Below are 25072 nucleotides of genomic sequence, written 5' to 3'. Positions count from 1 at the left end.
ACTCATTGGTACAATGCCTACTATACTCTAGACCTATACCACGCTATCTAGATATATGGTAACATTAAATAAGATGAAGGAAGCACTGTATGTAGTAGTTAGTTAGTCTATTGGTATTAACAATGCTTAGTTTAAATATTGAGTAAAATCTCATGCAAGGCAGTTTATAGCTGAAAAGGGGCATGGCCAAATCAGGCCAATTAACAATAGCATCCAACAGCTGTATCTATAGTTAACTGTAATGCACAATGAGGAATGGACCTTTAACCATTGATTCTTGTTTCATGTTACCTTTTAGCCTTGTGTACAATTGTTCATTTTGGCCACCATTTTGTCATCTGTACAATTATGGTATAATATAATTATTGACAATGCATGTGCAAGCACAACATAAAGGCATGTAACCTATATTTTGTACAATTGCAATGCAAGTAGCTATATCTGGTCTGTGAAGTTTCATATAATACACACAGAACTGTAATACTGTGTACATTATAATTATTATGTGACACACTGGAATAGGTTTAAAAATATAACTACTAAAAGTGGTCATCATGAGTAAGTGGTTCAGCAAAACAGCAAAAAAAAAGTGGGACCAGCTACAGTAGCTATAAAGATGCCTATAAACTACAGTGCTCAGGGGATGACCATTAATTTTGGCATGAACTCTTAACTATAATACTATCCAACACACACATAATTCTAGAACACAAGTTCTCTCATAGTACATTAACTATTTCAACCCTGTCATGTAGCTGAAGACTACTGAGCAGAATTTTCAATGAAATTTCATGTGGATAAAATGGCTACATCAAAATAAATATGACTCAGCCAATTCCACAAGCACAAATTTAATTACACATAATACTTATTATTTAATGTAAGAAGTGAACAAAGCACTAAGTTTAGGGGGTCAAGGACACAAACATATTTTGCTAAAGTGCATCAGGGCATGATATTCAGAATTCTTTGAAAAAACATGGTCTTTTACATAAACAATAATACATGTACATAACAACCGATTGCAATTCCTTTACATTAGAACAAATGAATTCTCTATTAGAGTACCTTGACCTTATGAGTATATAATGTGTGAATATTTTTCAAACACATTGGGGACAAACCCCCAGACTCTCCACCTTAACTTCTGCCTCCTTTAATGGCTTCATAATACTAATGGGTTGTACTGCTTTATACAGTTTATGAGGTATTCGTTTTTAAATATTATACTGTACGCATGCACAGTTTAATTAAAGGATCTTTTTTAGTTTTACAATCTTCTTCAACCTCACTGATTCTATTGGACCAGTTCTCTCTACCATTGAACTAAACACTGAATTGTGTGTCTGTAGTAGGTTATATGGTGTGTCATATTCTATCACTTTCCCAGATGACAAAACCTGTAAATAACATAACACCATTTGTTTACTATATTAACAACTCACCAGTATTCTATCAGAGTCCATTATTGTTTCCAGTCGGTGAGCAATAGTTAGGATAGTACAATGAATGAACTTGGTACGAATCATCTCCTGAATTATACCATCCGTTCTGTGAACAGGTACCATAGAGAAAGTAATAAAAATATCATAGTGGTGATTAAAGAGCTGGTGCATATGGGAGGAGGGGGGCACAGCACGAATGTTGTTGTATGGCTATAGCATAAAGTAGAATTTCAGATGGTCTCGGGTGCAACTCATAGGATTTTAGCAGGCCATAAAAATAGTAGAAACCAGCAATGCCAATCTAAACTGAAAGACTTTCCACAGCTTAGGGGGGCATGCCCCACCCCTCCTCCTCCTCTGTTCTAAATACATACTTTAAAACATGCATTCATGTAGCACATAATTAAGCTTTTTATGCCATGTATGTAAGATATCTATGCCACTACCCCCAAATGCCTCAACATGCTCACACACACACACGCACACACAAACAAACAATAACAACAATCTCAATAATTGTGGGTCTTAAAGTGACCTTTATAAAGAAGCTAACGTGTCATGGTAGCAGGTATCTAATGAAATTACTACAATGGATCTGAGTCTGAAACAGTTTTGTTACAATACAATTATGACTTGGTAGCATTCAGTAGGAATATGGTAAGCAAGCTGGCATAATAAGTATGTGTGCAAATTAAGTGATATCTTTGCACAGGTTGGGATGCCCAAATAGTGCTGATAGAACAACCACATAGGAATAGACTACTCTAATAAAGCAGTCAGGTAGACTCATATACTCAAGATAATGTAAAAACCTGCCAGGAGAATTAAGGAATATTTAAAGCTGTGAATACAGGGTAGATAAGTGACAGTATTGACAAAAGTTAATTGGTAATGACGTTAGTACAAAGAAACCTTGATTATTGTAGAATATGTGCCCAATGACCAACTATTGATGCCTCACAGTCTAATACATGCATGACACAAGGGTGGGCTGTAATTCACCAGTAAATTAATGATAGAGGCAATGGCTAACAGTAATGCTTTCCAGCATTGGTGTACCTTGTGCAGCACACATGAACTTAAAGCATTTGCATAGATAAAGCACTGAAACAACCAGAGGTTATTATAATCTACACTTCAAAACCCTAAACATTATAGAATTCAATAAAAGTATGCTTGTTTCTAGTACTCATCTCCAGTGGCCACATGCACTTGATCATGTCAAGGTCGTCTGATGACACTAGTCAAACTTCTTGGCAAAAATGTGAACTAATTGCAATGTCACCAGTGTGGGTGGCTGGGACGAGACTAGCTTGTGTCAATATGCAGCTACAATGTACATCATAATTAAAATTTATGTTACCCACATTGGATCAACATTAGCAGTAGCCTCATCGATCACAAGAATCTGATTCCTCCTCAACAATGCTCTTGCTAAACATATTAATTGTCGTTGGCCTACACTAAAGTTAGAGCCACCTTCAGACACTTTAGCATCTAATCCTCCATCTAAACCTAAAACCACATCCTTAAGTTGTACCTGTGGTGTTAGCAGGTAAGCAACCCTCAACTAATTGCTATGGCTTCACCTCATTCAAGGTATCCCATAATCGATCATCTTCATGTTCATTAAATGGGTCCAAGTTATACCTGACAGTACCACTGAACAATACTGGATCCTATGTTATACATATGATTGACTCCGTGGTGGTCTATTCTTACAATACCTGGGGAATTATTGACATCTTTTTACGAAGATCATGTAGTCCTATTTCATTAATTTCCACTCCATCAATTTCAATCACTCCTTCTGGTTCTGCTAATCTGAACAATGCTGCTAACAGTGAAGACTTGCCAGCTCCTGTCCTACCCACAACACCAACCTACAACACATCTTATCCCATCAACACACACAAATCACTCTCTTCCTAACCTTTTCACAAGATTCAACTTTAAGTGACAATGACTTCAACACATAGGGATAATGTGGGGCATATCTGAAGTTAACATTATGAAATTCAATTGCTCCATTTTCAGGCCATTCCAGTGGAGGTGCATTATCCCTTGGAAAAGTCATCAGTTCTGCCTCAGGTTCCAGTTTACCATAACCAATAACTCTCTCAACTGATACCAACTAATGAAAAGTATTACACGCTACAAAGTCTCAGTAGAGAAATTTTACAATATGTTAGTCTAATAATTTGTGACCAGTGTTGGGGCAATTACTTTTTAAAAGTAACTCGTTACATATTACTTGCAACTGAACTATTTAGTTACAGTTACATATTACCCATGAAATAAAGTAACTATAATAATATTACATATTATATTACTTTGTGTCCACAGCCTTAAGCTGTCACGTATGAAACTACCACCTTATCACGTGGCGTGATTGCGTTGTTGAACAATGTGCAAATCTTGGTTATAAGTAAGAAGCTGGTGAATAAGCTTCATTCAGTAGGCTTCGTTACCTCATTGTGGCTAGGCGTTACTCAGTGGTTACTAATGAGATTATAACTTTGTTACTTGTTGTAATAATATTATGTAATATTAGACTTGTTACAGTAACTTCATTACTTAGGCAACACGTTACATTTGTAAGTAAAGTAACTTGAGTTATATTACCTGTTTTTATAGCGTATTTCGTTATATTACTTTGTTACCACAAAAGTAATAATTATTACATAACACATTACATAAGTAACGAGTTACCCCAACACTGTTTGTGACCAAATTTACAACGGGAGTTTTCCACACATATCTAATTTACCAACTATGATGATTCATAGATTATTGACTTGAAATTTGGTCAAAAGTGAGCACCATGCATACTCATTTAGATGCAAAATTAATTTTAAAACGTTTTGCACTATTCTTTCGTTCAATGTGGTCACCAGTCACAAATTTTGTTACCACTTAATCCCTACTTCAGTAGTGATTATATACCATTCATGAGCTATGACTGAAGGAGGAATTAAATGTATACTAACTAGTATAGCTGCAAGTTTAGGTGACCTCCCTTTTGACTTCTGTGAAAGTTTATAAACTATGCACACACAACAGACACCATGCAGTGTTTTTATGCATGCACACACTTGCCCTTGGGCTTAACATCTCTTCTTTGATATTTAAAATATAAAGCAAAGAACTAATGGAAACCATTAAAGACATTATATATCTTTGTACAGTGCTCACATGCTTATTTTTTCAGTCATCATACAGTACTACCATACTGTATAGTAATCATACTACCAATAGCTATATACACTAACAGCTGTTTACATATATATACTTCAAAACTATTTGATATCAATAACTATATAGTTCTCTCGCTCTTACCAAATTCTCCACTAAAGCACTTGTACGGATTGTGAACTGGACTATTCCACTGACATTCATAGCATAGAACATTGATAAACCCACTAAAGCTGGATCAAGAGCTGTAAATAGAATATATATATTGATGAAAGATATATGAGTGCCATAAACACATAAGCAAGCTGGGTTAATCCATTTTAATTTTAGAGAGAGCTTAGTTACAGGGGAGTACGCAGGAATTTTGAAAAGGGGTTTCCACTACAGCAAAGTGACTGTTATATGTTAGAGTAGTTTATATTACCTGACTGCTCTATTAGAGTATCTTGATCTTTTTGCTATCATGTGAGAAACAGATAAAGGTTCAAAATGTGTCCTGTTCCATGATAGATTCCAGATTCTAGAAACCTGAAGTTTCAATTTCTTAATGTTTTAAGTAGGGTGTAAAATCCAAAGGGGTTTTCTGAAACCCCTGGAAATCCCCCTTGGTACGCCCCTGAGTCACATTTTATTATAACAGTTATGTGTGTACTTTAATTAAGCAGCCAAATGTACTTGATATTAAGATTAGCTGTGGAGTAAATTTATCATTGCATGTTCTGTTGCAATGTGAAGTTCTCTATCATTGTAAACATCTAAAATGAACTATAATTTGTCCCTTCCAACTCCTGGTTTCCTCCAAAGGAAATATTCTACAGTCCAGACATGTCAAGTAGTTATAGACCAGCAAATGGTGACAAAATGGATAACACAGAACATTGAGTGGGCAACAAAACACTAAAATATGGCCAGAAAATGTGTTCTTGCATGGATAAATATTGGATAATGGATGTGACTCTGCTCTCGAGACAAATATAGCATTCTGATTTCCCCGGGCAATATTTGTCTCTCTCCCACTCTTTTGCATGCTATGTTTCTAATTGTGTTTAACTCTTGTATAGAACCAGTAAAAACTGCTACTGTGTTCAATTATACCGTAGGGGGACCCCAAGTTAGAGTATGTTTTATAAAAGTTTTACACAGTATGTGTGGAAAATGTATGAACCATGCACCCACTGCTTTTTGTAGCCCCTTCCCTTTCACCCCCCCCCCCCCCCCCCCCCCCCAATGTCCCTGATGACATACACTTTCACAGTTGCTATACACTGTAGCTCACTCACTGTCTGCAATTGGTAAAGAACTAAACATCACAGCTGCTATGAAAAATGCTCCAATGAGGTCAATTCTGAGGCCAAACCAGCGAGATGTGACCATCTTTGCATACCAACCTTTGCTATGTTCATTTTGATAAAAGTGTAACTTATTAACAAATTTTCCTTGCTCCTTGTAAGCTCTGATGGTAGTCAGTCCTTGAATTGTGGCCGAAATGTGTGAATACAATGGACTACGAGCTGTAAATAACATAATCATACAAATAATTAATATACTTGCATAATCACCTGTTGCTTCAAGTCGTTGGATGTTACGAGACGCATGCAGGAAGTAGTGACGTAATAACAGTAGTGACACAATCACAATAGCTGCAGGAATTGTGAGCCAGTAGTTAGCCACAGATGCCACTACCACGATGGAAAAAGCATTCAACAAAAGCTGTAAATATTCCATTAAACACTGCTTCCCAATATCTAATACTAACCGAAAATATATCAACAAACAAAACCGGTAGAAGGATGTCCATGAGTCCAGTATCAGCAGAAAATCTGTTTAAGACACGTCCTATTGAAGATCAGTACTTACAAAGAGATAAAGATATATCACTGATACTTACCAACTGGATTAGTATCAAAAAATAATATCGGTGCTCGTAGGATTGCACTGAACATTTTGTTATGCAAGTTACGAGATGCATTTAGACATGTTATAAAAGCAAACAATCCTTTAAGTACTGATATCATTAATGCACCAGTAACAATTGCTCCAAATATTCCAATTCTTTGATGGGTAGTTAGGTCAAAATCAGACGTGTCATTCAATGAAATGTTAGCAAGTCGCTGGGAACAAGATTCACCTCCACTAGCCCTGGACAGCAAGTTAAATTTTGGCACAGTAACATGTTATATAATATCCTTACCAATTGGACAACCACCAGTTTGTAGTAATAACACTACCCTAGATGTGTATGCATAAGAGTAAGACATTACACAGAGATATAGGCACGATAACTATGTCTTGTTAACATTCCAGAACCAGTGCAATCATGTATGTGAAATATACTAGCTTTCCCCTTTGCTATAATGTCTGAAAGTTATATATGTAAGAACCATGTGTAGGAAGATCACAGTATAAAAGAACAGAACAGCTCAATGCCATATAGAACATTTTACACGACCACAGTTGTATATCTAGTAGTTATAGAACAGCATGTGATGACAACCTGAGTAATGGGTGTGGGCAAGAAGACACTAACTAAACTACCAGAAGAAGGGATAGGCACAATGCTGAATCTATTGAAGATGATGGATTTAAAGACTACTCTGTGAGTTTTGAATTGTTTCACACATGTTGCTATCTTCAGGTTGAGGACATGATAACCAGAAACTATATAACCTGAACAAATAATGCTGATTGTAGCACTAGCCTACAGTACTTGTAAATTTGTTTCATAACATGACATGTGTATATCACTGACTGCTGTATCTCAGCAGACAGATATGGGTTGTTTACACAAGTATACCAAAATATTGTAACATTTTAAAATACAATACACAATGCAGTGTTTACCCGTATTGTTGGAACCCTTCTATTTGAATTCACTTTTATTATGCTCGCTATATCCAAGCCAAATTTCAAGGCAACCAAATTGACCACTTGCATTTTTGCAAAGCATGCAAAAAGAAAAAAAAGTCATGCAAAAATTAAGAAGAAATATCTTGGGCCCATAAATCTCTAAAGTAGTAAAGCTTGTGGAATGACAGGTTGTCAAGTGTCATGCTACTCAACAGGTAGCTATAGTGTACAATTTGCTACTTATGTGTGAAAATATGCATTGCCTTTCTTCGTGTTAGCTCACTGTGGCAAGCCAACTTTCTTGGCAACACACCACACTACTGTGTGTTCGTGATGAATGTAGTTTTTACCTCAGATACTAAAAATCCAACAATAAGTAGGATAGCTAAAAATGTGTTACCCCCTTCCTGTAAATAAGTAAAATATGTCTTGTTGGAGATTGTTCCATGAGCTCTCTCCTCCTCTGGTATTGTGTTATATTCACTCTAAACAAAACAGATTATAAAAATAATTACTGGTAATCTAAATAAATAACGACAAATTACATAATGCAGACATATATCCTATTATATTGCTAAATCTCATCATATCATCTAATACCAGCATTTACTACCATCATACCACTTTTTTGCTAATAGAACACAATTACATGAGTATATACAAGTTTGGAATGAGGCTTTGCAAAGCTAAAAACATAATCCTTATGTTCTCAAGTACATGGAAGTTTCATGATTGTTATTTCTAATCAAATTTAAAACTCCAGATTTTCCTTGTACTTGTTTGTTTACTTTTTGTAACATAATCATGACTGGTGAACCCGCACATACTGCATCAAAAGAAAGAATGGTGCCACAAAATCAGTTTTACATCTAAAAGTGCATCCCAACTACTGTATCAATTACAGAAAAGTGAAATTGCCATTATGCTTCATTCTCAGGCACGTTCAGTCCGTTACACAGTATAATAAATGAATAACAATATGAGAAGTGCCTCTGCAATACTAATTGTAATTAGCCAAATGAAGTGCCTCTGAAGAAGCCACAAATGTCAGTCATAGGGAAGCTATTTGCGTCACGTATTGCACCTTTCGCTACCAGCAGAAAGAAATGGGACACAAAGGAGGACAAAGGTAAGTTCATGGTATGCATATTGTATGTATCGCAGTATGTTAAAAGGCACCTGTTGGACTAAAGTGACTTCTAACAGTGAAAATATTAAGCCTGTGTAGCCTTATCTGTTATTGAGCTATGCTTGTCTGAAGGTATCAGTCAGTCAATCAGTCAGCAGAAATTCCACTGAACAAAAATGTTATCTTTAATAATGTCGTAGCACCTATTGGAAGTATTTCGGGTCACACTGAAGGCACTTTAAGACTTGATTATCTAAGAAAGAGCAAATCTCCATGATTCCTAATATACAGCTGTATGATACTTTTGCACAGTACAATACAGCCACATAGGTACGCATATCAACAGTAAGTTTTATAACATGCAATTTAAACTATGGTTGTTGGACTTGTTTAATAGAGATACTAGAATCCAGAACTAGCCACTTTCAGGTGATGTCAAGCAGTGCATACTACCACTTTTACACAACAACATAATATTGATATCTCTAACTGACATCGATGTCAGTCATACGTACCTCTGTTAAGTCTGTTTCAATTTCTCTGACATCATTTTGAATAGGTTTTAGAGAACACAAAGATGATGCAGAATGTAAAGAGAACTTGCAGTCATCGCTTAGATAGAGATCACTATCTGAGCATACAGAACTGAAGCGTTTTCTAACTGACACATACAATTTGTCTGTTGCTTTGTCTGGTTCTGTTGAATCGTCCTGGAATACTACATTTTGTGGTGACTTGTTGCTATCCTTTATATCATTGAATAGTTCAGTAGGATCTACACCACTTGAAGTTAACTGGCTGTAATCACCATAACCTTGTACACAACCCTTTAATCGACAAATCATTATGAACAGTTAAAACATATAAGTGCAACCTGATTTGAAATGTGACTTATTTCAAAACAGGTCAACCCATTACAAAACTGGTTTATGCTGTTCAGTGGTTGGTAGTTAGAAAACTCATCAATCACGAGCTAAGGTTTCTGAAATCCATGCTTTTGTATAAAGTGTAACATGTGGGTGTATAGCACTGCAGGGGCAGCTCTAGAGGCCCCTGACTTCCATATTTTCATGCAAATCATAATACTCTTGAAAAGCAGTTCTGAGTGATTTAGTGACAAAGGGAAGTATCTAAACAATAATAGGTAATCTATTTAGTAATTAACTGATTCAGTCTTTATCTGTTGACTGTTCTATTAGAATCTTTCCATTCTGAAGAGAGAATAGTTTCTGGGAAACAGTGAAGCATGTCTTGAAACTTATAAAAAATACATATAATAGTTTGCTAACTCATAGTTTATATTAATGTCTTAACTGATACAATACTTTTAGGAGTTAGCTGCCTACATAGCTAGCTAGCTATGAAGAATACTGCTGTATCACATCAAACTTTCAACTAGTGAGTCAGTGACTACTGCTTCTATGCTCATTAGTGAGGTATATGTACACTATAGCTGATATAGCTACATATAGTTTAGACGTGTCTACATGTGAGTCTATTCACATGATTTTGGAGCCTTGTTTTAAAACTGGTCATACATTTAAAATCAGGTTACAACACATATACCTGTTTTAGAACTAGAATAGAGTTGGCATGTTGAGCATATTGTAACTGATGAGTGACCAATACAACTAACTTGTCAGCTAGTACTCCACATATACACCTGTATATTAAAAAACAACTGTACACATACTTTAATTGTACACATAATATCATCATACTCATCAAACAGGTGTCTGCCCACTGCAGCATCCACTGCACTCAGAGGATCATCCAATAACATGATGTCACTATTCCTGTACACAGCTCTAATCAGCACAACAATATTATTATTAATAATTATAGCAGTAACAACCTTTCACTATTACTATAATATTACTGTTTGATTACTATCCTATTACTGTTTTATTATTGTACCACATCACTGTTCTCACACCTGGCAAGGTTCACTCTAGCCTTCTGACCACCACTAAGGTTTACTCCTCGTTCTCCTATTAAAGTCTCATCACCAAATGGCATATCATCAATGTCCTAAGAGCACAGAACAAACAAGTATCATATTATCTTTGGGTCATAACAAGGCTAAGTAGTTATTTTATAAAGTTAACCTCAACATTATAATGATTAATCACAGATTCAAGACACATACTACACTACAATATATTACGCACACACAACACATACCTTAACAAGTGAACAACACTCCACAACTCTCCTAAACCAAGTTTCTTCATATTCCTCACCAAACAAAATGTTCTCCTTAAACGTTCCAGAAAATATCCATGGCTCCTGACTTGCATAAGATACACTACCCTCAATGTCTACTGACCCATCCAATGCTTCTATTTCTCTCAGTAGACACTGCAGTATTGATGACTATAGCAGTAGTAAAGTATGATGGAGATCAGTTAAGTAGTCAACTAGTAGACAACACACCTTTCCTGATCCCACTGGACCAACTACTGCCAGTAACCTGTTTGACTGGATAAACCTGTTAATAGTGTATCATGTATTGTGTCCACTTCGTCTTACCTTGTCCACAGTGAAACTAACATTGTTCAATAACAGCTTCTCCCTCTCCTATAAACACTCTAATAATACACACATATGATAACAAGCTCACATGTGTCCAAGATGCTGTTAGGTTAGTGACTACGATCCTGTGAGGTGATCCATCAGATGATGATCCTAGTCCACTACTAGTAATGAATTCTTCATTAACTAACTTCAGAGGAGGCATCACATATTGATGATATGATGTACTGGCAGTTTCAACAAGACCTCCATCCTTAATAGCCATATTATCTCCCAGTTCTGGTAGTAACAGTAGCTTCTACAGTAGTAATGGATGATAAATACTGTGTGGTAGCTTAGCTCAACATAATATGTGAGTAACACTGTGTGATAAAATTAAACTGTCCCATTGTAAAGCTACAGCTTTCCTCTACTACACCCAAATGCCATCTTTTTATTCAACAAAGGCATTCAGGGCAATTCTGTTATGTAATTATTACTTTTAGTCTTCTTGGTATATATACACACGTCAAGGTAAAGTTCAAGCAGTGAACAATAATCTACCTGCAGTAATTATATTACATGTTTAATTCCCATTTCTGAAATAAGAGCAGCCATGATAAATATTTATTATTATGGATTCAGAAGCAGCATGTTTTTATTACTATGATAGCTACAATTATTTGATAACAATGTAGTCTATACATAATAGCAGGAGTGTATTATTATAGTCTTGATAGTAGTCATAGTGAAGAAAATTGTGCTATAAGAGATGGATACTCCCAAAGATTAATCGCTCATTGATAATGCATGCCTATTTTGCTTCATTTCCTGCTAGATCAAATTTTTTATACAGCACTGTACCGTAAACTTAATCTCTGTTATTTTTGTTGTTCTTGTTTTGTGTTTTTCTGTAGTTACTTTGTGTACTTAACTGTCCTTGTAACTGTACGTGTTTTATAAGTGTTTTTGTTACTTCAACAAGGAAGAATGGTTTTGACGTTGTCAAGAGGTTAAAATAATCAATCAATCAATCAATCTACTGCACATAAATTGAATTGTCCTGATTTGTAGGTCATTTTATCCACTAATGGATACTCCTTGGGGCTTATATACAGTTTAAGTAGCTCATGAAAGTGTACACATTAATAGGTTCCACTGTAGTATGAATATCTGCCACAGATCTAGCTGAAAGTAATGCTCACAAATTACAGGCGGTTTCAGATTTGTCAATTGGTATGTGAAAATTAGGTATTAGCTATTAAGTTAAAAGCCATTGATTTACCTTGTACTCAATTGTTTGCAAATGCCTTACCTATATAATTATATATATATATGACACCTGCAAAATACAGACCCAACTGGCAATGAGTTGTAAATACATAATGATGTGAATGTGAAAGATATCATTGTATAAGCCCGTTTTCACCTCTATTCTCTTGAGAGAAACTGACAATTCTGTAATTTGTAATAAACCAAAAATCATGAAATCTGAAAAGACCAGTTTGGCAAAATTCAACAGGATGAGACTGGTGAAAACTCTCTGGGGATTAAGAGCATTTCCCAATCCAGCATAAGTTGAGAAGGTTACAAAACTAAGAATGATAGTCATTGTGTAAAACAAAGCCGTATTGCAGCCATAGATCAGGCTAGCTTGAGTGATGATCCTACTCTCCTTTCTAAAGTGGAAACACATTAAATTAACACAACAGATGGTGCACTACTGACTTCCTGATCTTCTTCACATGTTCATGGAACGCCCACTCCCAGGCATACATCTTGATCAGTCTCATACCACTGATGATCTCATTCATCACTTTTACTCTCTCGTCTGTCACTTTAGCTGACTTTAATCTGTAAATATTATAACACAAACAAGTATAAGAAACTTCAGCATATTTAATTGAAATAAGGGAGGTCACCTTGCCTACACCTTCAGCTATAATAGACTATATTTAATTCCTGATTCAATCATATACAGCCTGTCTAAAGTGTAGCCATGACTGAAGTACACGTTAAATATTCACTAGTAGTGATGCCATGATATTGAATTGTTTTATTATTATTATTATTATTTTACTAGGACCGCGTCACATACAACCAAGTACATACACCAACGTTGCAACCTACCCATTGGGCAAGTATAAACAGTGCCATAGGAAACACTCAGAGCAGTGTGCATGTACCGGTGGAAATGATACATATGCATACGTACACAGGCAATGGAGTTTAACTGGCATCAGAAAACCACAATACTAAAACACAACCTACACAAAAAACCAAGTTAAGTTAGCTATATTGAAAGTAACTATATATTGTAGGTGTGACGTGTCTCTGAAGATGACTCAGCAGTGAAGTGAGGCTATGCAGAATAAGGGATATGGTGAAGGCACAATTAGCAATTGATCCCAATCAAGCCAATATGGCACAACAGACTCTGTTGTAATTAGAGGCCACTGGTGATGTACCTGTATATCAGCGGTGTGGCATTGGCACAGTGATCACAGTCTATAATATTATGCATACAGCCATGCACAACATACAGGAGAAAGTTACACATTGTTGTATATGCAGCACTGCATCGGCTTCTTGTTTAGCTATTACAGACTCACAGTAGACTAGTAGTTAAGCCAAGTGGAAAATAATTCCAGCCGCCAGCAAGCCAGATGAAGGTGCCGGTATAATGAAAATAATTCCAGCCGCTAGCAAGCCAGATGAAGGATGAAGATGTAGACCTATAATACAACTACCGGTACAAGTATTACATTACTCATTACCTTGCTGTTCCAGCTGGTTGCTTATGAGCGCATCAGCTGGTATCCCAACTGGTCATCAGCTGGTCCTTCACTGCATGACGCCTGGAGCGCATATCCTGCACACAAAAGACACAGTTACAAACATTTAAACATACTTGTAATGTTGTTGCTTACCAGTAAAGTGGTGCCTGGCCTCTCCGCGGACGTTTACTAATCTTATCGTTCAAGCAATCTGTAATTAAACAAGGGCGTGGTGCTGGGCGTTATATGGAATTATACGTACGGTAAAGTCATCAGCACGAACAGGCGTACTTATTATACGGTTGTGCCTTCATTCACAGGCGAATCTATCCCCGCTTAGTTCATGTCTCTAGGCCTCGTAGTTTTCTCAAACATTATTTATTATTTATTTATTTATTCATTCATTATTAATGACATAATTTTAACCGCATTTCATATTATTCTTACTACTTGGTTGTATAATTAGCGCTTTACAGTGACCAGCACTGAAGGTCTGACAGCAACATGTGCTGCTTTTATACTACGATATAACAGAATAAATCTCACAATAAACATTTACATTCATCTTCACTTTATTGATGCACTAGCACTGGTACCTGCCCTACATACATCTCGTGTCTTAATGTCGGGAACAGAGACCAAACATTAAACACCATGTAGCTATGTAGCATGCATGATGAGGTTATTTTTAGAGAACTTATGCCATCCTGCAAGTATTCTGAAATTAATGGACATTACTATTCAGTGGACTGGACTACTGGACTGGTACACTGGACTACTGGAGTGACGTTTTTGGTTTTTGCACATTCTATGGTTGGATTTACAGAGTCTTGCTAGTAAGCACCCTTAGGGTACCTGCAGCCCACTTCTAAACACTGAAGACAAACAGTGGAATATGTGAAAACTGTCTCTTAATAATTTCGCTACTGTTCACTATGCCATTGTATAACACTTATTCCTTACCCTGGTGTGTAGTAATGCTGCAGGTAGTGCAGGGAATTGATTGTGACAATGGTTAACCAGCAATCAACTAGCCAGTAGACAATATCTTTCGAGTTTATATCCTTAGAGCAAGCTTGAGGAGCAAGCCATAGTCTCGCTGCTAGAATTCTGTTTCAGTGCAGGGGCTTATCAATTAAAGATTATAAGCACCCGTGCTGAAAAATCTCTAATTGGTAAGCCCCTGCACTGAACTAGAGGTCTGGCCACGTTGGCGAAACTATAGCTTGCTCCTCAAGCTTGCTCTATAAGGATATCTTGAAAGATGTTGTCTACTGGCTAGTTGATTGCTGGTTAACTAATGCTGTCACATTCAATTACTACAAACCAGGGTAATGAATAAGTGCTGTATAGTGGCATAATGAACAGTAGCAAAATTATTAAGAGACAGTTTTCGCATATTCCATTGTTTGTCTTCAGTGTTTAGAAGTGGGCTGCAGGTGCCCTAAGGGTGCTTACTAGCAAGACTCTGTAAATCCAACCATAGAATGTGTAAAAACCAAAAATATGTCAGTCCAGTAGTCCAGTCCAGTGTTCCAGTCCACTGAATAGTAATGTCTGAAATTAATGATGCAAAATACCAAAGTTGTTTGTCTGTGGTTTTGACAGGAGTGTAGCTCAATTATTCAGTGAGTCTTCCCTATAAATGTCTTCGATGTGCTGTAAAGAACAAACAAAAGCATTGGTACCTGCTGTACATGCAGGAACAACTAATGTAACACATCAGTGTCAGTGTAGCATACATGCTAATAGTGCTTTAAAGTATATGATCTTTAATTATGTCATCTTTTAAGTATGTATAGTGAAATAACAAACATTCAGGGTTAGTTAACTACATGCAAGCTAAGGCAATTACACCTATATGACAGGTGGTGTACACATAGCACAGTTTCAGTTCTACATGATGTTTACCTTATTGTCAACAAAAACAAATGAACTTGTGCATAATTTAAAGCCAACACAATTTGCAATTCTAGTTACTGCATGGCAAGCAAGGTTCAGAACTTGTCCTATGCTATGCACTTTCAGTTTTGATGCTGTAGTGACACATAGCTATACCTCTTGCCACAAAAAAACCCATACAGGTGTTTAAACAGCATCATTAATTTTAAATGTCCTATATATGTATGACCTTTAATGATCCTTTAGGCAGATCTAGAGTAAAAAAAGATGTAAGCAGGACCAGTGCAATAGTTGAGCAATTGCATACACAGTCCTCAGCTATCTACATGGTGACAGCAATCTCATTTTTCAGGTGCACAGTAGTACCTGCCCATGCAATCATGAAAGTTGCTTATTATCTATAGCAGTAATGAGGTAAATCTGAATGAAGTGTTATACAGATTAAGTGTGAAAGAAGCTTTCACACTGGACAAACACACAGATGGGTAAATATGTTGGCAATTTGCCTACCGTACCACAAAAGTGCTATAAGAATCCCTATGATGTAAGGCAATCTATGTGCCAGTGCTGAAAAACTTTCAGTATATAAGTTTGTGGATAAAAATTGCATGAAACAAATAGAATAAAAAGGAACATCAAAAAGGTCCTGAAAGTGAAAAAAGCTATGACAAAGGCAGGGATTGAACTCAGGTTGGTTATAATCACTTTGGGTTAAGGGAGGTGCACAAATCACAGATGTTTGTTTGTGGTTTTGACAGGAATGTAGTTCAGTGATCCTTGCACAAAAAGGTACTATTTAGAAAGAATAAAAATATGTGCCAACATAGGGATTCAAACCTACAACCCTCAACACACTAGTCACACGTTCTACTACTTGAACAGTTTGAATGGTGGTTTTCAAAGGAATGTTGCTCAAGTTTTGGCCTTCTACATGCTGTAGAGAATGAATGGAAGCATGCGTGAACTCGTGATAAAAATCTTAGAGTAGCCAGATGATGAGTGCTTTATCATCAGCACTGTTTGTGTCGATTCACGCTGATTTTGGTGAGTAAGAGGTGTGACGGACAGACAGACAGATCTATGGCTTTTCAGCTTTATATATATACGTAATTACAAACAAAGGCTGGACACAATGTTTTTGTTCATAATTGATATTCTACAATGAATTAATAATACCAATGAACAAGGAACTTGAAGAACAAGTGTTTTTACATCATGCAAAATAGCATTTTAGATTGTCACAATTCTAAATTAAATTTCACAATATAAGCATTGCACTATTGTTACAATTTATATCACGATACATCACGCATCGTGGTTATTGTGGCATCACTATTCATTAGCTAGTGTAACTGACTAACAGTAGCCTTCAGCCAAGCATAAGCTGATTATGGTTAAAACTACAGCACTGTATGAAACCCAAGATGTGCCTTTATACCAACTGCAGTAGTTAGAATGCATGCACCACAGACTTACTTTTGTCCTCCTTTGAGTCCTCCACTACTGTGTAGGTGTTGATTCGTGAGTAGTGCATATTCACTTTGGAAAAAATTTAGTCCAATAATTGTGTTTACTTTGATAGAAACTTGTTGGAAATGTTTGGGGCTGCTGTGAAAGCATGTCTAGGTTTGCATATACCTAACCAGTACTGCCAAGCTGTTATGAAGAAAAAGAGGAGCTGGGGTTTGGGTGACCCCAGACCTTCATTACCTACTACATGATGCACTCTATCTCTTGCATATACTCTGTTAATTGAAGCAATGCTGTACATGTATACATGAATGGAAAGACAACATAAGGAGGTGTGTCGAGGGACTACTATACAGCATAAGACAAGGCCAAGTACTGCAGCAAGTACTGTATTTTCACAAGTAGTAATTTTGTGTGCTCAAACTGTTTAAGATTTCAGCCATCAGACTACGTACCAATAAGTGCCCATATAAAAAAGAGAGATGGTTACACCACTGAACTCATGATTAGGGTTTTGTGGAATGTGTGAAGCCACACCATTAGAGGTAGTGACATAATTACAACAACATACTTATCAATCAACTAATGATCAATTTGATCACTTGTACTCACAGCTAGCCTGTGACTGGCTATAGGAATGTACATACCTGGAGAGTAAGAACACAAATACTACAATGTGTGTAAATATTCTTATAGTGTATACCACTGTATGTACATACCTCCATTTGGCAACAAAACGAGTTACTACAAATTGTAGTGGTGGTTGAATAACAATAATAGCCAAAGCAGCTAAACAACTTGGACCAATCTCCCTCCACAAGAGATAAATAACAACAGGGATGAACAGTGGAACAACCCAAAGTTCATTTATAAACTCAAAATTCTAAAAAATGCCAAGATATAAACATACATACATGCAATGGAAGTGAACTTACTGTGTCAAAACGTTGCACATCATTGGAGCAAAGGTTCACAATGTGTCCAATTGAGAGTTGACCAATGGTGGATTGTGAGAGTCTCAATACCTGAAGATTATAGGAAAACAGTAAAAACATTAAATGTAGTGTTACAACAAAATGCTAATACCCAGCAGAACATTTCCCCAATACAGATACTGATAATTACCGTACAATTTCATTCTCAATAATACCGTGCATTGGGAATGATCCGCAGAAGAAAATGTCATGGTCTATCTTTTCCTCATTCACTAAAAAATGTTTGTTTGATTATTACGTGAAGCAATTTAGGATTTGGGTGCACGCCTACAGCTGGACAGTCATGGGTGCACACCTGATCATTAAATTGGATGGGTAACATGAATAATCTGAAAATTCTGATTTGTGGCAGAGAAGCAGATAACCAATTCACAATACTGAGCAGACAATAGGCGTGCTGAAGTAGTTGGCCGAAATGTTTATGCCATTTCCCTTGAGTAACAACACTTCCCTTCCACTGTCAGTTACAGATATTTGCAACTCTGTTCGAGTCACGTGGTGTTTGCATGACTGCACATAGCAGTTTATCATGATGCAGCAACTTACGGTAATGATCACCACAGCCGACTATGATCATGTTTGTACTCCTTGATTATTCCCCTATGATGCCTACTCCCACTAACATATGACATCGCGCAAGGAGGTTGGAAATTCTGTGCAAGTAGTTACAGCTATAGGTATGCCTGCTAAAGGAATGACAAGGTTCAAAGATTTCTCAGGCAGCATTCCAAAAAAATTTTTTTTACCACAGACATAATTACAATGAGGAAAATAATAAAAGAAAATATCTTCGAATGAATCTAACCTCACATTTTTTCTTCGGCAAACGATAATCAATATATGGTATATGCTATATATGGTATATGCTTGTATATGTAGCTATATTGCTTGTATTTATTTGTACTAGTGTTTTATAGCAAAATACATTATCTTCCAAGTTAGCTATGTGGTCACGTGTAGTCATTCTATTGGGATTTTTATTATGTAGTGACTGTTCTATTAAAACGAGCATGTTTCTAGCATACAAGGTGCAGACTTTATTTGTTAAAATGCAACTTAACACACATTGTATAAAAATCAAGATATGTACTTTAGGAGAGTGGTTAGTAATTCGTATGGGCAAGCAAATATCAGTTCCAATTCAATATCGATCTGACTACGATTATACTAAATAAATGCACATTACTTGGTTTAGAATGACAAAATCTATTGAAAAACTCCAAAGGGTAGTATAACAGTATAATTTAGTAAATGCTAATACAGCGTATTTCTCCTACCAGACACCTACATATATGGTTTTAAGGTAAAGTTGGTGCTTATTGTGACTTTAAAATGATGCTAAAAAATGCCAATGTAAATTCCAACCTTCCTCCTCCCAAGATATATGACTTCCTTTAGAACTGTCTGTGGGTGAGATATACACCCTTTTACTATACCTTGGAATAAATGGTTGACACAAGAGCAATCCTGTGCATTGTTCCAACCTCCTCTCCAACATAAAATGCCCAAGTGAATGTAAACACCCCAAGACATGATATGAGTGTTATTCCTGCTGCATAAATGTAAGCATCTCTAGTGGCAGTTCTTATCTCTTCTTCTATTTGATCAACTAGCTCAGAATTGTTAATAGCTCTCAATAAAGTCAGTTCCTCTTCTAAACTGTTCTTATCACAGAAATATTGTGACAAATAACCGACGAGTATTGCCTGTCCAATAAAAGGAAGAAGCTGTGGGTGGAATTTTTAAACTACACTACTGTGCACTAATAGCTTAAATTTCTCACCAGGAACAAGTACAATATTGCAAATAGTAGTAGTGTCCACTTGAAACACTGAAACAATGCAAACCACAGTCGAGGCTTTAGTCCCCTCTCATTACGCTTCAGTTCTTTGCGCCAATACCTGTAAATACATTGTCAATATAAGCACAATGCCAAGAATCTACATACCAGCCACCATGCTTATTACGTACAGTACTAGCAAGTATGCCAGCATATAATGTATTTTTGAGCATACATAGCTATCTCTCCTTTACACTCATAAGCAAACCATTAAGAGAGGAGATGTACCATAAATCAGGAAAATTTCAACATTGAAATATTTGTCTTTTAAAATTTCATATTTTCATCATTGTATAAAACGACATAAATTTGTTACAGCAAATTTAAACTACATGCAGTAGTAGCAATAGCTAGGAAAATAGAATCATCTAAATGCCGTGAGATAGCTGCAACATTTGTACCTACTATCATGATTGCTATTAACTCAGAACACTAGCAGTTCTGCTGGATTCAATTGATTGTTCCTATACATAACCCCAAGTGTAACCAAGTGAGCCTGGCCCACTGCCAAGCTTTCAAATAGGTTTTCAATATGAAGCTCCTCGGACTAGCCAGTGCTGAAGTGTAGTAGAATCAACTTCCTGAACTAAACCTTCTCGTGGGTGAATGGTGCCATGAAAAATTAGTGGTGTTAATTTTAGCACTAAATAGTTCATCGTTTTAATATTCATCAATGCAGCCAATGGCAAAAATGTTTTGACAGTGAATTTTTCCTGATCTACGGTATGCATTATAGCCTTGCTACATGTAACCTTTCCTTTATACACAACATAGCATTGTGTGGATTTCTATGGAGCAGTATGTGTCACAGTTGTTGACTCATACATCATTCCAACTCATTTGTGCCTTAAAATTGTCTTTATAAGTCCAGGCAAAGGTGATTTATAGTTTGTCATCTCCCGCTCCATCACCTTCCACCCTGTCACCTCTAAATTCATTACGGCTATATTATTGATTACATGCACTAGTATTTCGATGTTCAGACAAACCACCCATCATTTTCAGCTAAGAAAATGTTTCTTCTTGGTATAGAAAAGTGGCAAAGTGTAAGGGTAAGCTTTAAGAAATCATTTTCACGACAGATAACTTGTTGTTGCTATGATTTTGGGTGGCTTAATTCATAATGAACAATGAAAAAATGACCGTCTGCCAACATCAAAATTGATGAAGTGGCTGATAAGAAACAACCAATCTACATTGTCTGAGGAAATGTAAATGATCCAACCTCTGGTTATAAAGTTTTTTTATACATTATGCATAAGCCTAATAAATAGTTTCCAACAAATCACATGTGTTGACATAAAACGTCACTAACTTGTTGAAACGTTCCGATAAGTACTGTGATTTAAAACCTTCAGGTGTAGCATACAAGTCCTGATGTGTTAACTCTCTCTTGTATCCTAGCCATATGAGGGGATCTAGCCAGCTAAAGAATAGATGATATTCCATTATCACACGCACACACACACACACACACACACACACACACACACACACACACACACACACACACACACACACACACACACACACACACACACACACACACACACACACACACACACACACACACACACACTAGAGTTGCACCGATATGCATATTTTCACTTTTACCGATACCGATTTTTCACTCATTCCTGTAGCCGATATGCCGATATTTACCGATATTCTTCTATTCTGTAGGTCAGGGGAGAAAGAGCAAAAATTATCTGAAGTTTATGTGCGTGTATAACATTAGTTGAAATAATTTAATTACTTGCGTGGGCGGCCGATTCTACAATGTTTGCTACCAGTGTCCCACTAACCCCTTACATGGAAATGAAAGCCAAGTAGTTATAAAACACCTAAGTCAGCTTCTCAAACGGAGTTTTGGTGGGATTCTAGACCCTTTCCAAATAGTGATTGGTTGATTGCGTGGGCGGCCGATAAATATACACAGTCTATTATAGCCTTGCAGCCACACTATTCACAGATAAACAAGCCTAAATAGTTATAAACAGGTACAGCAAATAAATGTTTACCACTTACCACTGCATTCACTGCTTTCTTTTAATACTATCACGTGTTTATTACTGTCGTTAATGATTGATTGTGGGTTTAGGTTATCGGCAAATAATTTCCTCTTTGTAGCCGATACCGATACTTGCAAAATCACCTTATATCGGCTGTTACCGATTATTCAACCGATTATCGGTGCAACTCTAACACACACACACACACACGTACGCACATTGTCACACAAGCAATTGCAAATACAAAACTAAGTCAATCACACATGTAATGATGTAATGATGTATTTCCATGCATGTGGGCGCATGAAAAGTGTTGTAACATCCAACAGGAAGTATTGAACAAAGTATATTGTAAAGTTTTTCTCTGATAGTTAAAATACCTAGAGAGGATAGAAATCAGAATAGCCCAACAAACAACTAGAAAAATTGTTAGGTTGATGATCAATAAAACCAGTTTGACAGACAGTCCGAAGGCCACAGGCCTGAGGGTATACATACAGTATCAGGCTAAAGCCCGAATGCCCTGTGTTATGCCCAAATGCCCCATGTTATATATATATATGGCTAATATGTAACACTGATCTGTAACAGGCTAATAGCCTGCTCCAGGTGATATATTACATATACATGCATATGCCTGTAAGATTCAATTTTGGGTCAGCAGCTGGTATGTTCTAGCTACATTTGGTTATGATGAACGGGCAAATCCTGTAGATATCACAGAGAATTTTGGTTGTAAACATGAGTTTTATGTTTTAATCTGTGCCGTTAAATTGTTTATATAACTACGGAGTTTACGGCCTAGAGTGGTAAGCTTGCTGGTAGAGTGGTTATTTTGTGTACATTGGTTACAAGTAATGTGGGTGTAGTCCATGCTTGAAAACATGCACAAACCTTGCTATAGTATCACCTTGCCAAAGGTTTTTGAACTTGTAGGACAGCAAGAATAACAAAACACTTTGTTTGAGTGTTTTTTATGGTAGTGTATACTAATCATGTGATTATTAATCACTTCCCACAATTGATTTTGACCTTAATGTCTATTATAATTGCTGCCCAGTTGTTGACCAGGAAAGTTGTCAACTGGGCTACATTGTGAATGTGGTCCGGGCAGCTCCTTTGACCTGAGGTGTGAAAGTGTTACATTTGTTTTTGTTTTGTAAGTGCCTGTGATATATATATATCTTCCCTATACTTGCAGTACAAATTGATTTTTCTGTTGTTGCTACTTTGTAGGGATGTAATTACCTCCCAAAAATTATTGCCATATGACGCTGAACCTTCACCAGAGCATACACTTGGCTAATGGTAGTTTAATAATAAAGAATTCGAAAAATGCATCATTATGTTGAGTTTTTGCAGATCCGGTCACATTTACATTACCCATGAATTTTGAGATAGCTTACCTCCCCACAGGTAATTTACACCCTAAGGGCAGATGAAGCTCAAACCTAATAAAAGTGATCATCACTTCAAAATGAAATTAGCCATCTATTAACTTCAAATAAAAACCAAGTCAGACATGCCAACTCTCAGCATTAGGCATGAGTCTCACTCTTTGGCTAGTAATCTCATGCTCTCACGCCTAACCCTCTGTTTCTCACTCTATTAGCTTAGTTCTCATGCATTTGTCACGCCTGATCTACTTCATCATTAGCCCTGTGCTTAAAATTGGACAGCCCTGTACTTATTTTTGTACTTTGAGCATGCAGCGACCTTTTTTTTTTTTTTTTTTTTTGGTCTTCACTACCAAAAATCCTGGAGCTGCACTGGAGTCTGGTCTACATTGCTGGTAGTATTTGAGGTCTCACTCCTAAAATTGTTCAGAGGTTGGCATCTCTGCCAAGTAGTTTTGCTCAACAAGACCTTTACTTTGGTACCATGTTTTAACAAGTTCATTAATGCCTCAGGGAAATAGACAGAAATGGTCAAATTCCAGCTGTGCAAAAATGGCCATAAAGGTCAAATCGAGCGGGTCAAATCTGGATGGTACTAGTCTATATCAAAAATACGAGTAGTAGTATATATATGGAAAGTTTCGTGGTTTTACGAAAACGATTTGGCTAATTTTGGAGGATAGGTGCTTGGTTGTTCATAAGCTGATAAGTCTATTTAAATTTGTGTTCTGCCAGCCGGCACATACATGCGTACACCAGGCAGATTATCTTTCAATACTGTACCTGAAGAAAAGCTTAGAAATTGGCGTCGCTTTCTTCTGTGGGTCTTTGGCAGGCTTTTCCATTGCCTCGTCTTCCGTCACGTGATTCTGTTCGTGCTCTGCATTCATGCACTTCGTATCTTCACTAGCAACACTGGGTGATCTATTCATATGCTCCTCCTTAACAGAGAACCCAACTCTAGATCAAGGCCAGGTAGTCTCACGCAGCAGCACAGCCAGACCCCTTGAATACGCGCAGCCGGCGCTTATCGACTGACTAGTTTGGCCCCTTTCTGTTACACCATAGATAATATACCCCACCTTATCAGTCATTAAGTCAAGTGAAATCATTAAGTCGAAGTCCTTGAAATTAGGTTAGGTAATCCTAAGGCTGCAGCACATGTTGCTCAGTGCTGGGCATAGGCGATTCTAAGGGGGGGGCAGGGGGGGCCATGGCCCCCCCTGTTAAAAAATAACTTTTAAAAAATCTTGGGGAAAAGTTGCTGTATAGATTGGCATTGTTATTTTTAGCATTTTTCATGTTTTTAGAACAAATTTTAGGCTGTTTTCAGGCCTTTAAATTGCAAAAATCCTGCAGCTTCTGGGGGTTGCACCCCCAGACCCCCCTGAAAATTCTACTTTATACTATAACCAAACAACAATAGTTATGCTGTTCCCTACTTGGCCCCCCCTGTAGGTCAGGTCTAGAATCGCCACTGCTGGTCACTGTAAAGTGTAATATTTAAAAAAATACTGATAAGAGTAGTTTCAGTGCATCAATAATTTAA

The 25072-nt window shown here is 36.8% G+C and overlaps 1 protein-coding gene across 4 annotated transcripts; it reads right to left on the bottom strand.

The window, feature by feature from the left end:
• Positions 1–1245: 1245 nt before the first annotated feature.
• Positions 1246–24545, bottom strand: LOC136263324 (ATP-binding cassette sub-family C member 4-like). Of its 4 annotated transcripts, none has more exons than XM_066057836.1 (29): positions 24307–24545; positions 21430–21540; positions 20058–20175; positions 19711–20001; positions 18215–18304; positions 17999–18162; positions 12859–12984; positions 12560–12809; positions 11240–11449; positions 11149–11196; positions 11053–11097; positions 10801–10992; positions 10553–10647; positions 10338–10424; positions 10183–10279; positions 9132–9443; positions 7838–7972; positions 6832–6869; positions 6529–6779; positions 6397–6476; positions 6200–6350; positions 5921–6151; positions 4785–4885; positions 3379–3579; positions 3173–3328; positions 3035–3124; positions 2813–2985; positions 1446–1551; positions 1246–1400 (listed from the first exon to the last, which is right to left on the bottom strand). In XM_066057836.1, exons 1-29 carry the CDS (start codon positions 24453–24455, stop codon positions 1251–1253), a joined length of 4248 nt encoding a protein of 1415 aa, XP_065913908.1. In that variant the 5' UTR covers positions 24456–24545; the 3' UTR covers positions 1246–1250. The 4 variants fall into 4 exon arrangements, with proteins under 4 accessions (XP_065913908.1, XP_065913909.1, XP_065913912.1 ...); XM_066057837.1 differs by having other exon boundaries at positions 10338–10412; XM_066057840.1 differs by lacking the exons at positions 17999–18162; positions 18215–18304; positions 19711–20001; ... (1 more) ...; positions 21430–21540; positions 24307–24545 and adding exons at positions 13908–14002; positions 14061–14679.
• Between the last annotated feature and the right edge of the window lie 527 nt (positions 24546–25072).

The sequence above is a fragment of the Dysidea avara genome, chromosome 8 (genome assembly GCF_963678975.1).
Source record: "Dysidea avara chromosome 8, odDysAvar1.4, whole genome shotgun sequence".
NCBI lineage: Eukaryota > Metazoa > Porifera > Demospongiae > Dictyoceratida > Dysideidae > Dysidea > Dysidea avara.
Note: the sequence above shows the minus strand (reverse complement) of the source record. Positions and strands in the feature narration are given on the sequence as shown.

What these genes read in the sequence shown, in the direction of transcription:
- LOC136263324 (XM_066057836.1), bottom strand. Translation starts at nt 24,455, where the DNA reads ATGAATAGATCACCCAGTGTTGCTAGTGAAGATACGAAGTGCATGAAT. An exon ending in TTATCGGAACGTTTCAACAA is followed by an intron (nt 20,176 to 21,429) that starts GTTAGTGACGTT and finishes ATGTATTTACAG; the next exon opens with GTATTGGCGCAAAGAACTGA. An exon ending in TTTTGATACTAATCCAGTTG is followed by an intron (nt 6,477 to 6,528) that starts GTAAGTATCAGT and finishes GATCTTCAATAG; the next exon opens with GACGTGTCTTAAACAGATTT.